Source organism: Athene noctua, chromosome 1 (assembly GCF_965140245.1).
Source record: "Athene noctua chromosome 1, bAthNoc1.hap1.1, whole genome shotgun sequence".
Classification (NCBI taxonomy): domain Eukaryota; kingdom Metazoa; phylum Chordata; class Aves; order Strigiformes; family Strigidae; genus Athene; species Athene noctua.
In genome coordinates, this window is record NC_134037.1 from 135,170,778 (window position 1) to 135,183,413 (window position 12,636).

Genomic DNA, 12,636 nt, shown 5'->3' on the forward strand with positions numbered 1-12,636 from the left:
AGCTCTTTTTGGACCCCTGCCTTCCCCCATGTTTTGCAGGTACAGATGGCCTTGCATAGGGTGCCCAGGGCATACCTCAAAATAGCTCTCCATCCTATTTTGATAATGGGATCACCTCCTCGCTTTGATAAGGAAGACTGTCCCAAAATAGTGCTAACCCAAGGATGCTGAGGAATGACTGGAGCCCGGTGATGGTGGGGGCTGAGCCCTGTTCCAAGCATAGCACCGAGTCACAGGAGGCTGCACGTTTTTACCAGCAGGACACACAAATACATGAATGTGTGCAGAGATTTAGGCACTGAAGTAGTGCTTTTGAGAAGCAGTGCTTCAGCTCTGCCATGTTGTATTTTTGTGTGCTCTCTGCTTACAGCCTAATGTGAGGAAACAGATGAACTTGCTGTTGAAACTCAGCACATGCTATAAAACAGTTTGTGTCCATGCACCCAAGTCTGCAAGTCACAGAAAATGTAAGCTCCACAGCTTGAATTCTGTTCCTCTGGGAAAGCGGAGCCAGTGCTCAAGGCATCATGCCATATGAATGTAAAAGGTAGCCAGGACTTCATATAAATGCAAAAAGTAGCTGGAGTTTCTCCTATGCTCACGTGAAAGTCAGTCCCAGAAGCCTCAATTATATAAACAAATGAAGTCCAACAAGCCTGCTCACTTTCTGCCTTACCTACTTTGTGCAACACTGTAAACAGCAAACTTTGCTCCCAGACATTTTCCAGAGCTCCATGGATCCTTTCTGGGCTGCCAGAGACTACTTGTCTTCCTTGCCAGCTACATTCCTCCCATCTCCCCTTTTCAAGGTGGTAACAGCTACATGCTTCCAAAACCTCTCAGGAACAGACCTGTAGAGTGTCTGGTGACAAATGGCAGCTTGTTTCTGGACAAGCAAGTCCAGGGAGGATGACCGGGACAGTAGGATGCTTACTGCCCTCATAAATTTCCCGCAGTGCTTGCTGGAGGCAGGATATGCTCATGCCAGCAGAAGACCCTGGGAGTGCAACATAAAAATAACCTAACATTTGCTATCAGGAATGAGAGGTGAGAAGGGATTTGTGTCAGTTTAGTTAAAAAGTCCCCGCAACCAATAGCCTAATAGTGCATAACAGCTTTGGGGATGTTCAACTGCTTCACAGTGGAGATGGTGTTGACTGGCTGGGTTAAGTATAGCTCTCCACATGTCCAGCAGGTGCAAAGCTGTTGTTAGTGCTAGCAGATCCCCAGCTGTGTGGACAAGTGTTGTGGGTAAGATGCCGTGTGGTGTGGATACAGAGCAGGGGAATGCTTAGAAATGGAAAATAACTTTGATGTCTGCCTGGTGTGTCCGTCTATATGTAGCCTTTGATCTTTATGCGTTGAAACCTGCAAAGCCACAGGAACTGAAGCATGCTTCTAAAACTCATTTTCCACAGAAAAAGCAACTATTCGTCCTGCGAAGAGCATGGATTCGCTGTGTTCCCTGCCAGTTGAAGGTGAGACGCCAACAGGCTATACTGTAAGGGTGAAGGATTCCATGTCTGCATTCTCAGCCTTCCCCTGTGCTTGTATGGCTGCAGGCGTCTGTTTCTTTACTTATCTCACCTTGAGTGTATCTTTATGTGCTTGTGCCATGGCTGCTGACATGTGCCCCCACCTCTGTGTGCATGCATTTTTAACCCTTTTCCGTGTCTTTTATGTTGGTGAATGCACCTGTGAGTTACCACTGTCCTTAGCTGCATCTTTATTAGCAGTGGGGTCGCTTCGATTTCATTCTTGGTTATTCTGGGCACAAAATTCCCATTCATAAGTGAAAAGGGCTTGCAATAATCCAATAAAGCCTGGAGCTGTGATCTTTGTGGGCAATGCACACTAGCCCTAGACTTGGCTGCATCTGATTGAGAAGGGCCTCTAATAAAAGTCTTAGGTGATTTCCACTGGAGGGCATCCTATCCAGCCCTGCCTGCCCAGTTTGAAGGAGGCTGCTGGGCTGGAGCCCAGAAGGTCTCCAGTGCCTGCTGTGCCCATCTCTCTGGGGAAATGTGGGTGTTCACCAGGGCAGGACTCATCCCTGGAGGAACTGAGGAGGGCTTCTCACAGAGAAAGGTTATTTGCTAGTGCTTTGCTTCCCACTGACCTCCTCCTATCGTCCCATCTCTAGGGGAGGATGAAAAGAGCAGATTCAAGAGGACAGTGACTACTGGAGGGTTTTTTGTTCCAGTGATGAAGATACGGACAGGAGGCACGGGCAGCTCATATGACCTCAGTAAGGAGAGTGAGTGGGAGCGGGAACGATCTGCCACGGGGGCCAAAGAAAGCTCAGACCTGAGTGGGGAGAAAGGTCCTCCCCGGACACCACAGGCAAAGTCACCCCCTGAGCAGCTGAAGGTCTTCCGGGCAGAGGATGCTGAAAATGAGCAGACTTCCCCCAAAGGCGGCCGCATGTTCTACACCTCTGAAACAGCCACCAAGTCAGGCTTCCCAAGCAGCCTCTTTCCCCTGGAGGCCTCCCCTCGTCACCAGAGGAAAGCCCTGAACATCTCCGAGCCTTTCGCCGTCTCTGTCCCCCTGCGGGTATCCGCAGTTATCAGCACCAACAGCACCCCATGCCGTGTGCCTGCCAAGGAGAAGCTTTCCCTCTCCAGCCTAGAGGAACTGTCTTCCCTCGTGGCTGAGAGCACGAGTCCCTCTGCCCTGGAAGTGGGGACCCACACGAGGACAGAGCAGGCACCAGAGCGGAAGGAGAAACAGCCCATGCTGCCAGCGGCAGCATCCAGAGGTAAAAGTGTGTTAAGGAGGGGGATGTGGAACCTCTGTTGGGCTACAGAATGTGCCCTGCAGCTTGGTTGCTCCAGCCTGCTCTTGTGGCAGGAAAGAGACCAAGCTGTAGCAGGGTGGGTGTTGATGGTAGCAGGTCAGGTTGGTACTTGTTGCCATAATGAGACTGGGGAGGTGGGTGGCCTCCCAGTAACATCCTGTTGTGCCCGGAGGCTGCTCTTTAGCTTTGTTAGTTGGCATTGGGTTGGAACAGCACAGCTTTGTGTCAGGGCACATGTTTCAGTCACAAATAGTTACATCTTTCATTTGTGTTTCTGATCCAGGCTCTCACACTGAGGAGCTGGTAGCAGCCAGGAAACCCGAGTCCTTAGAAACTCCACAGGCAGCAGCAGAAAATCAGGAGACGTTATGTGAACAAAGCAGCTGCACAAGCAGCACCAGCAGCCCCCAGCAGTCCTCAGAGCAGAGTCCCACCTTGGAACAACCACCAGCCTCAGAGGTTCATACAGGGCCACTCCCTGAAGACGAGGCAGAGCAAGGACAGCTCAAGATGAAGGATGTCTCTTCAGAAGGCAGCTGTGACCACCAGGAGATCAAGACAGCTAAGACAGGAGAAGGATTGTACTTAAGAGATGTGGTAAGAAGAAGGCATGAGAAAAAAGATGGGGGACAATGTCATGGTGGTGACTGGGAGGTTGTTTAAAGTTTCGTGTGTGTTTGTAGTCATGAAAACTCAGTCTATGACCTAGGCTAAGTAGGGTCAAGAACTGACCATGTACTGATGTACCTTTACACAACTACCTACAAATACCATGTGGTGATTTACCTTTACACAACTACATACTGTCCCCTTTTGGTCTTCTTTTCCCATAACTATCTGATTGCAGTCAGTACAATCTGTCTTCTCTGAGACTTTCCAGATGTAAGACTGTCTGGATGTCTGAGCATTTTGACCCACGGTCTCTGAATTCCCCTTCTATTTTTGCTGTCCCATTTGTCCTGGACAGCCTGAACAGTCCTTTTTTCTTCCATTCTCTACATCTTTTTTTCTTTTTTTTTTTTTTTCTTTTTTTTTTTTGTTTTGTTTAATTATTATTCTTTTTGCTTCCTCTGTATCTCTAGCAGAGCTTTTTCACCAAGTTTCTTACAGCGATACTCATCTTTGGACAGCTATTTAAAGATCTGTTGGCATAGCTCCTTGAATAGATTATTCATTCCAGTTTGTGTGCTATTTGGGAATGCAGATCCTCTGGCAAGGCCAAGTGAGCCTGAATGGGAAGAGCTGAGAAACAGGCTGAGACATTCCAGCTACTCATTCACCTCACTCTTTCAGTACATCTGTCCAGGCCTAATTTTGGCTGCACATCAGATCTTCTCCTCCATAATCCACTTGTTTATAGATGTATTTCCTTTCTTGAACTGGTAGTAGTATGCATGCCTGTGTTTCTGTACCCAAGAGTGTGCTCATCCAGGAGCCTGTCTATTCTAAGAGGGCTGTTTGAGAAAAATGAAGGGGTATTTACCGGTAAGTTGTGAGCTGCCAGGTCATGGCATTTCTTCTGTTTTTCAGACAGAAGAGGACCCTGCGAATGCCCCCCTAGAACCACTGTGGCCAGAGATACAGCAGGAACTGAAAATTATTGAACCTGAAGAGGATCTCTTGCTCTTGCCAGCAGCTGTCCCTGCAATGGGCCTGATTTCTGAATCCTCTTCTTCAGTACAAACAGATATCTATTCCTCTGGCCCAGGGCTGAGTCCAACACTGTCTCAGCAGAAATCTACAAGCAGAACACCACAGATAACTCAGGTGCCTTTATTTGGTGCCGCTGGCATGGAACAAGACAGCCTCCACAACTGCCAGTCTGATGTGGCTGCGCAGCAGAGCTGTGCTTCAGCCCTACCCAAAGTGAGTACTCTCTCGACTGGCACAGCAGCTCCAAAGAACCACCACCCAGTGGGGGACAGCAGGAGTGAATGCCTCACTCCTCCCCTGGACTGGAAGCTTTGTAGTCAATCAGAATTTAATGAGGTTGCCCCAAGTGATGAATTTTCTTGTTCCAAGGGAGCATGTCCAGAGTCAGAGAGAGAAAAAGATAGCACTTGCCAGCTGCAGAGAGAAAAGAATGATCTTAGCAGAGCCCAGACTCAGAGGGAGAAGCCCAAGATACTGACCACTGAGGAAAGGGACACATTCACCTCCAAGGCACTGAGTGGAGCTGGAATCCAGGAGCTGAAGGAGGGCAATGCTATTAGCAGAACCCATGATGCTGGTGACCAGGACGATGAGGATACCTGGACAGATAATGTGCAGAGCTTAGAGCTTGTGGAGCCATGGGAGGATCACCAGTGGGTTACAAGCCCACTCCATTCCCCCACCTTTAAGGACATTCAGGAGAAGATGATACAGGAGTTTCAGCCACAGAGGCAAAGAGCAGAGACAGGACATTCTCTTAGACCACGATTCAGTCGTAGCCTCTCCCTGGACAGCAAAGACACAGTGATGAGTCTGTGGACTATCCCATTCTCTTTCATAGATGCCACTGACCAGCGACAACCATACAGTGACATTCTGCCAGTGACTTGTGAGCTGCCCAAAATGCAATCCATCTCACCCTCTAGTTTGAGCAAAGCTAAGCAAGATGAGAATGGCACAAGTTCTCCAGAAGAACCTTCAAAACCTGAGGAGATGAGGTACCCCCTCAGCAGGGAGGAAGCACCAGCTGAGAAGGAAGGACCCTCCAGAATCCCTCTTTCAGAGCCAGAGGAAAAGAAAGTGAATGTGAGCAAAGAAAACCCTTGGAGCTCAAAGCTTGAGCTGTCTTTACCACACCAAAATAGCCCAGGCAGTTCTTCACAGGTGAAGAACACAAAGGAGGAGTTATCCATGTCTCAGGACACTGCCCTGGGAGGCAATACTGTCACCAGAGCATTGTGCTCTGCCTCTGAGTCACAGCTGAGTAATAAAGGTGAAGAAACATCTCGCAAAGTAAAGACTAGACCATCATCCCTCAACTTGGATTCACTCCTTCCAGCCTCAGATTTGTTCACATTCGAGAGCCTGTCCATGCCCTCTGCTCCTGGGAACCTCCTGTGTGGGCAGAAGGAAGTAAAAAGCAGTGATTCTGTCCCATCCCTGCTGACTGCCTGCCCTGCTGCAGGTAAAGGCGTTTCCTGGGGGTCTCACTTCAGTGCCCACGTGGATCTGGACTTGGATTACCTGGCAGTGGCCCATGCCACCACTGGCCGCCGTAACTCTGCTCCTGTCAGCGTGTCAGCGGTCAGGACCTCCTTCATGATTAAGATGTGCCAGGCTAGAGCGGTACCCGTGATACCACCCAAGATTCAGTACACCCAGATCCCCCAGCCCCTGCAGGCTCAGAACGCCACTCCATCGGCAGAGAAGAAGGAAGCAGAAGCCAAGCAGGTCATCAGGCAGACTCAACGGGTGGCATGGAGCCACCTGGAAGCCCCCAAGAGCCCACTGACAGAGAAGAAAGCCAAAGCAGAGAAAGAAAACAGTGACCCAGCTCAAAAGGACTTAACCTGTCCTTGGCACAGCAGCCTTAGCTCTCCGCTGGAATCATCTCAGTGCAGTCATTACCCCGCTCTGGATGCCCCTGTTCTGCGCCGCAAGCGCACCTCTGAGGGAGAGACAGCTGGAGATAACCCACAGTCCTCAAAGATGGAGAGGCCATCAGGGTTCTCCAAGCCTTCCTACAGATCTAGGCCTGGGAGGCCCCAGAGTCTGATTCTCTTCAGCCCTCCTTTCCCCATTATGGACCACCCCTCCTCTTCAGCAGACTCCAGGGTGTTGTTATCACCCATAAGGAGCCCCACTCAGACCACCTCTTCGAGCCCCATTTGTGGCGATCTGTCTGAGACTTCGCGGACAACACCTGAGGGGGTGATGCTACGGAACAAAATGACCATCCCCAAGAATGGCCAAAGACTGGAGACTTCTACCAGCTGCTTTTACCAGCCCCAGAGGCGCTCTGTGATTCTGGATGGACGAAGTGGGAGGCAGATTGAATAGCAACTGCTTCTCTTAACTCCTTTTCCATGGTGGATGGGATGGGAGTGTCCGAGACCAACTCTGTTGCCATTGTTGTTATACTGCCTCTGTTGTTATAACTATTTTGTGCAAGATGGACCTGAATTCTTTATGGTTTCCTGAAAAGCATTTTTCTACGGAGGGTCATAGTCTTTTTGTCTTGCTTTTCCTTCCCTTTCTCACCCCTACCCAGTCCCTCACTGTCTGCTTTTTTTTTTTTTTTTTTTGTAAGCCAGTACCAAGGAACTTGCATTTCCTCATACGTATTGTCTAAGAAGCCTTGTGAAAGTCTCATCCTCCATATGGAAAAAAGGAAAAATAAATCTTGGTAAAATTAGAAAATAGGGCTGGGAGGAAACACTGTTCCAAAGCACTGCAGCCCAGGGTGCAGGGGCACAGTATCTGATGAGGAGGTAAGTCCAGATATTTGGGACATCCTTTCTCTGTTTTCCAGACACCAGTGAAGGACCATGAGGAGTCTGATTTAGATAGTATAAATAAACAGTGCAGAAGGCTGGGGATAGCTGACGAGGAAGGCGAAGCTGGCATGAGCAAGTCACGTGGGCTGTGAGACATCCAAGGATGTTCCAGTGGCAAACATACAACCTGAAGGCGCTGCCTCCCGCTCTGTCCTTGCATCAAAGATGTGCTCTTTCCAGCATGTGCAAGAGTTGGAATGAAAGTAGCTGGACAGGAAACACCTAGTTTTTCTTTTAATCTTCCAATTCCTGCTTGTGAGTTTTATTGTGCTCAGCCACACCTTCTTTGGGCAGACAAGATCTGTGTGGCTGGCAAATGAGTGTGCAGCTGGCTGTCCAGTGGTAGAGACTTCTTAGGCTGGTATCAATGAAAGCAAAGATAAGGTCATAGTAGAGGCCGATATCAACTATTTTCATCAGTGCTTAAAGCCAGATGACACCTCTGCAACTATCTCCTGCTGTGCTCCACACTGCCAACAGCAGAGAAAAACAAGAGGATCTGCTCTGCGTGTCCTTGGGCTATTGTCCTCTTGCACCCTGACTGACATATCTTTGACCCTTGGTCTTTCATTGCCACTGTGTGGCATGTCCCCAGGTGCTTCTTCTTCCTTTAAACTTCCTCTCCTTCTGATTTTACACTGTTTCTTTGAGAGCATGGCTGGTTGTCACCTCCCTGGCCCTCAGTGCTTTCAGATTGATTAAGAGTGTGGTGAAGAGGATGATTTGTGGGACTGCAGATCATGAACAATATCCTGAGAGGTGGATTTGAAGTGAATTAAACTCTCTCCTGAAGGGCCGTTATTGTTACAGGCAAATACACGTTCATATAAGCAACAGCTGCCACGGGAATAGAAGTAAAGCTTCCTTTATAAAGCCTCTAACTCTACATTCACCGCAGGCTCATCTATTGCCTGGTATGTGACTGTGGGCGATTGCCAAGTCAGGTACAGCCTGTGCTCTCTCTGCAATTTAAGTGTCACTAGTGACTATGGAGGAGACGGGAACACACAGGTGTTGCTGCCAGCATGGAGATTGTCCCTGTAATGGTGCTTGCAGGAGCCATCATTCATGGAGATGTCTGAGTCTGTAGGCCCTTGGATGGTTATTATGGGCCATAGTTTAAGCAGTAGCTAAGCATCTGGTAGGAAGTGCTACAGCAGCTGCAATGAGTGTCAGTCTGAATTTCCCAATGGATGTATGTTTAGGGCTTTTTTTTCCTGAAGTACTGGCATTTTCAAATTGTTAGCAAACTCAATCCATGAGCTCCTGGTCTGTACTGAATGTGTCACTTCATTAGTGTCATCGTGGCTGGAGGGCCCAGAGCCTGTATGGTGCTTTCTCTTCACTCTTTAATTGCTAAAGGGGAGAGATGCCAGAGTACTTTTGAGAAGCTCTGGGCCCACAAAGGCAAGGAATGTATTTTCAGCAGAATTTTCTCCTGCCGTATCCAAAGGGAGCATGAAAAATCAAGAGGGCCTTTCCCTGTCAGCAGTTGCAGCCTTTGATCCTCCCCACTGTACTGTACTCCTCACTAGTGCGTAATGCCCTATAAGAGTGAACAGAGCAGAGAACTAAGTCTGTACTGTCAGTTTTGTTGAGGGAGAATATTAAACCAGACAAGACCCTGGAGTTCTTGTTTGGGTCCATGTTCTCTCACAGATGTCAGCCTATGCTTTTCCCATGCAACCCATGGATGGCAGGTCCAGAATATGCAACTTCATGACAACTGTATTATCCTCCTCCCAGACCACAAGATGCCTGTTGGGCCTCCGAATAAAACTAGGGGATTGCCAGTCCTCTTTGCTCCTCATAGTTAGCACATCTCTGCACTGCATTTATATGGCACCCAAATGCCTTTTTTACTGCCTCATAATGAAAGCTTTTAACCACCATGGCTGGGTTAATGGCAAATGACTTGGGAAGGTGTGATACAAGGTATTGTGGTAAGGCTTTAGAGAAAGTAAAAGTTGTGGAAATGTTGCCTAGGTTTTTTTGGCATCAACAAAACAGTTTACTTTGGACAGGGATTTATATTCTCTCAGTTCCTCGAAGTTTTGACTGCCAAGGCATCTGGAATGGAGCCAGAGAAGCTCACGAAGTAATGTATCAAAAGAAAAAGAAAATGTGATGAAACCTTGGCACCTTAAAACTGTTCCTTTTATTTTTTTCCCCTCCTTATTCTCATATAAGATGATCTATGAGCAAGAAATGAGGTCTGGCAATTTGTATATAATACACTGTCTCAACTCTTAACAGCGTTCCAGTAAGTAATAGCGCTTTTGGCATAAGTGGTGAAACTCCTGAAAGAGAAAATTATTAGAAATCTTTACTTTAATATTAAAGATCAGCCTCAGCTAAAATCTGTATCCAGACTGTGCTTTTTAAGGGTGTTTCAGAATTTGAACTCACATCCAGGTCCTGGATTTTAATTAAGCAGAGATTCTGTAATGACATCTCTATTTTGCAGCTCGATCCCATCTCTACTTACAGTTTAATCTCCAGCCGTCAGCTGATGTATCAAACTTGAAAGAGCCTAGCCAAGTGAGCTTAATGCACACGCATCACTATTGCTCTATGGTCCCAAGTGGGCTTGTACCCAGAGAGCTGAGATTAAGACCCAGATCCTGCAGAGCTAAGAGTACTTGCTTAGTTGCAAAGATCACTACTGCATAGGTGTCACCATTCCCGGCTCCAGACTCAGAGTCCTGCAGAGTTTGTAATGCTTGATGATAGATCCACATTGATACTGATAGTTGCAGTCAGCTTCAAGGACCAGAGCTTGATAGTTGGGCAGAGCCAGAAGACAGAAGCCATCTCTCATTGAACAGTGCTGTGTGGTTGGATCTTCCTGGGATCCAACTTTACTAATCCCTTCCTGAGGCTAGCTGATGTCCTGATGTCGTTCAGAGACCTTAGGTTGTCCTCTGCCACCCTGCAGTAGCAGATTGAGTCTGAGACTGGAAGCACTTCAGAAGTTCAGGGTGTTGCAGTGGTACACAAAGGGTACCAAACTCCTGCCCTCCAGCCCAACCCTGAAACCCTAGAGACTTTAAAAAGGGATTTGGGTTATTTTTTCTTGGTTTTTGGCTTTGTTCATTTTTTTTTTTTCTGTGAAGCATAATGGAGAGGGATAAACCAGATTTATGAGACATGGGTCTGGCCCAGAATTTGAAATTTTGTGTACAGGAGAGCTGAGTCAGTCATTCTTGGCATTATGGAAAGGACCTTCCTAAATAGACTGTCACACATCATTTGCAGCTCTGCAAGGATCGTTTTAGGGACCCTGCCGTACATGTTGATTCTCCTGAGACTGTGAAGAGTGTAAAGGCCTTTCCCAAATTTGCTGATGGCCCTAGTCTCAGTCTTGATATGGTATCGCCAGCATGTGTTGCTTGTGGACTTTTACCAATGGGAGACAAGTGACTAAATTTCATTTATTATTCCCATGTAGTCAGGGGTTTTGTGCAGCTTCTGTCAAGTGTAGCTCAGAGTGAAAGGGTTGGGCTGGCAAAGATGGGAATCCTCTGATGGAAAGGAGGGACATGGATAATGTTAGCTCATGTGGGAGCTGCCTTATTGGCGGCAGAGTTAACAGGAACGAGGAATATATTTCACCTTATAAACCACATTCCTCTGGGCTGTCCATCAAATGCTATCACTTCAGAAAGACTGAAGCACTTCTTTTTTTCACCAATAGAGCTTCAGAGGAGTTTAGGTCTGTATTGGAGAGCATCCATAAAGCCCTGCAACATTTTCCCTCATCCAGAGTCCAAATGGTGCAATCAAACTTTTTCCTTTCTTTATGAATTCTGAAATGCCTGTAGTGGTGAATATTGTGTTAAATTTATATATATATATATATAAAAGAACATTCTATATAAATATATTAAAAAGGAAATGTAATTAAAATGAAGGAATTGCCTAAATAGAATCCTGCACATCTGTGAAACTTGGGCTGATGCATGGAACTGTTTTCTGCTGCAATTTATGTAGCACTGAGGGTGTGAGATCAACCGGCTTTTTGCCCACGGAGGAGAAGCTAATGAGTTCTGGATAATCTGTGGTGGGCAGAAGGTCTGAATATGCTTTCCTGAGCCAGATCATGTCCTGGCAGAGGAGGGATGAGATCAGGGGAGACCAGAGTGCAAGGACTGATTTAGCTTTCCACCACAAGCTTCTCCTCAGTCCTTGAAAATGCAAACAATCTACTGGAGCATGTAGTACCTTTCAGGCATGCCCAGGTTTTGCAGTTGTCCCTTTTTCTTCTCTCCATCTCTATAAAAAAAGTAAATCTCTAGAGGTGGGGAAGAAGCTGTAACTGATCCCAATTTGGTTTAGCTTTTGCTTGCTCCTAATCAATGTAAAGGCTTGGTGATAACTAATTCTGCTTTAAGTAAGGAATGGAAAGCTTGCCCCTGAGTTCAACTGGAGATGGACTTTAACAGCCCTGGAAAGGAAGGATAGCAGGAGGCGAGTGCTTCCTGAGGGCTCCATGCAGCAGCCCAGACCTTAGATCTTGTTCTTGCAGGGACTGGTCCCCTTTGAAATACTATTTGCTGCCAGGTCAAGGGAAAGGCTGGAAGTCAGACACTATGAAAAGGACTGTCCCCATCCCATTGGCCCTGGTTTGTGATTATTTCTCCTGCTAGCTCTGATGGATTGTATTTTTGTTAAGCTTTGTTCTCCATGTGGACTTGCCTGTCTTTGTGCCTTATTGCTTTAAAAAAAGAAAAAAAACCTAACAGCCACAAAAAAAAAAAAAAAAAAAAAAAAAAAGATGTTTTGCCAGGTCTCAGCCATGAGATTAAACTGGAGTTTTTATAAAAATGGACCTGTGCCCTAGTGATGTTTTGAAATATTTTCTCTTTCCTGGATTTGGTTTATGAATGAAGTGCAAATGCATTTGTCTTCCTCTGACATGGAGTTTGAGCCCTTCTTTTGTTGTGTGAGTGGTCAGCGCACTAAGCTGTGTTTGGTTTTAGACTATGGGGATGAAGGTTAGGGCCTTTCAAACACTTTTCTGATGGGAGGTTATGAAGGCTGCAACTGCTCTGCAGCTCTGAAAACAAAGTGAGAACTTGGAGACTTCTGTAGAATTACCATTATCTGAAACGCTTTAAAATTTCCAAGGGTAAAATTCATCTTTTTTCTTACCATTTTTAGTACTTGCAGGCTGAAGTTTCAGCAATGCACAACCACATCCTCCCATTTATCCCATCTTCTTCAGAATTCTGCCTTGCCTGTGATAATGTAGAGCAATGCAGAGCAAAGTACAGAAATACTTTGGGATCCCAATGCTTGTAGAGGGGAAGGCAAGCTGGAACACCAGAAGTTATTACAAAGCCT

At 46.8% G+C, this 12,636-nt stretch overlaps 1 protein-coding gene across 1 annotated transcript in view; it reads left to right on the top strand.

Annotated features, from left to right (window-relative positions):
* The window catches only part of ARHGAP31 (Rho GTPase activating protein 31), a 62,749-nt gene extending 50,542 nt beyond the window's left edge, over nucleotides 1-12,207 (top strand). The window contains exons 9-12 of the mRNA XM_074897430.1: nucleotides 1,419-1,478; nucleotides 2,144-2,761; nucleotides 3,084-3,397; nucleotides 4,331-12,207. Coding sequence (XP_074753531.1) covers nucleotides 1,419-1,478; nucleotides 2,144-2,761; nucleotides 3,084-3,397; nucleotides 4,331-6,793 — 3,455 coding nt within the window. The 3' untranslated portion in view covers nucleotides 6,794-12,207. The remainder of the gene's footprint in view (nucleotides 1-1,418; nucleotides 1,479-2,143; nucleotides 2,762-3,083; nucleotides 3,398-4,330) is intronic.
* Nucleotides 12,208-12,636: the final 429 nt, after the last annotated feature.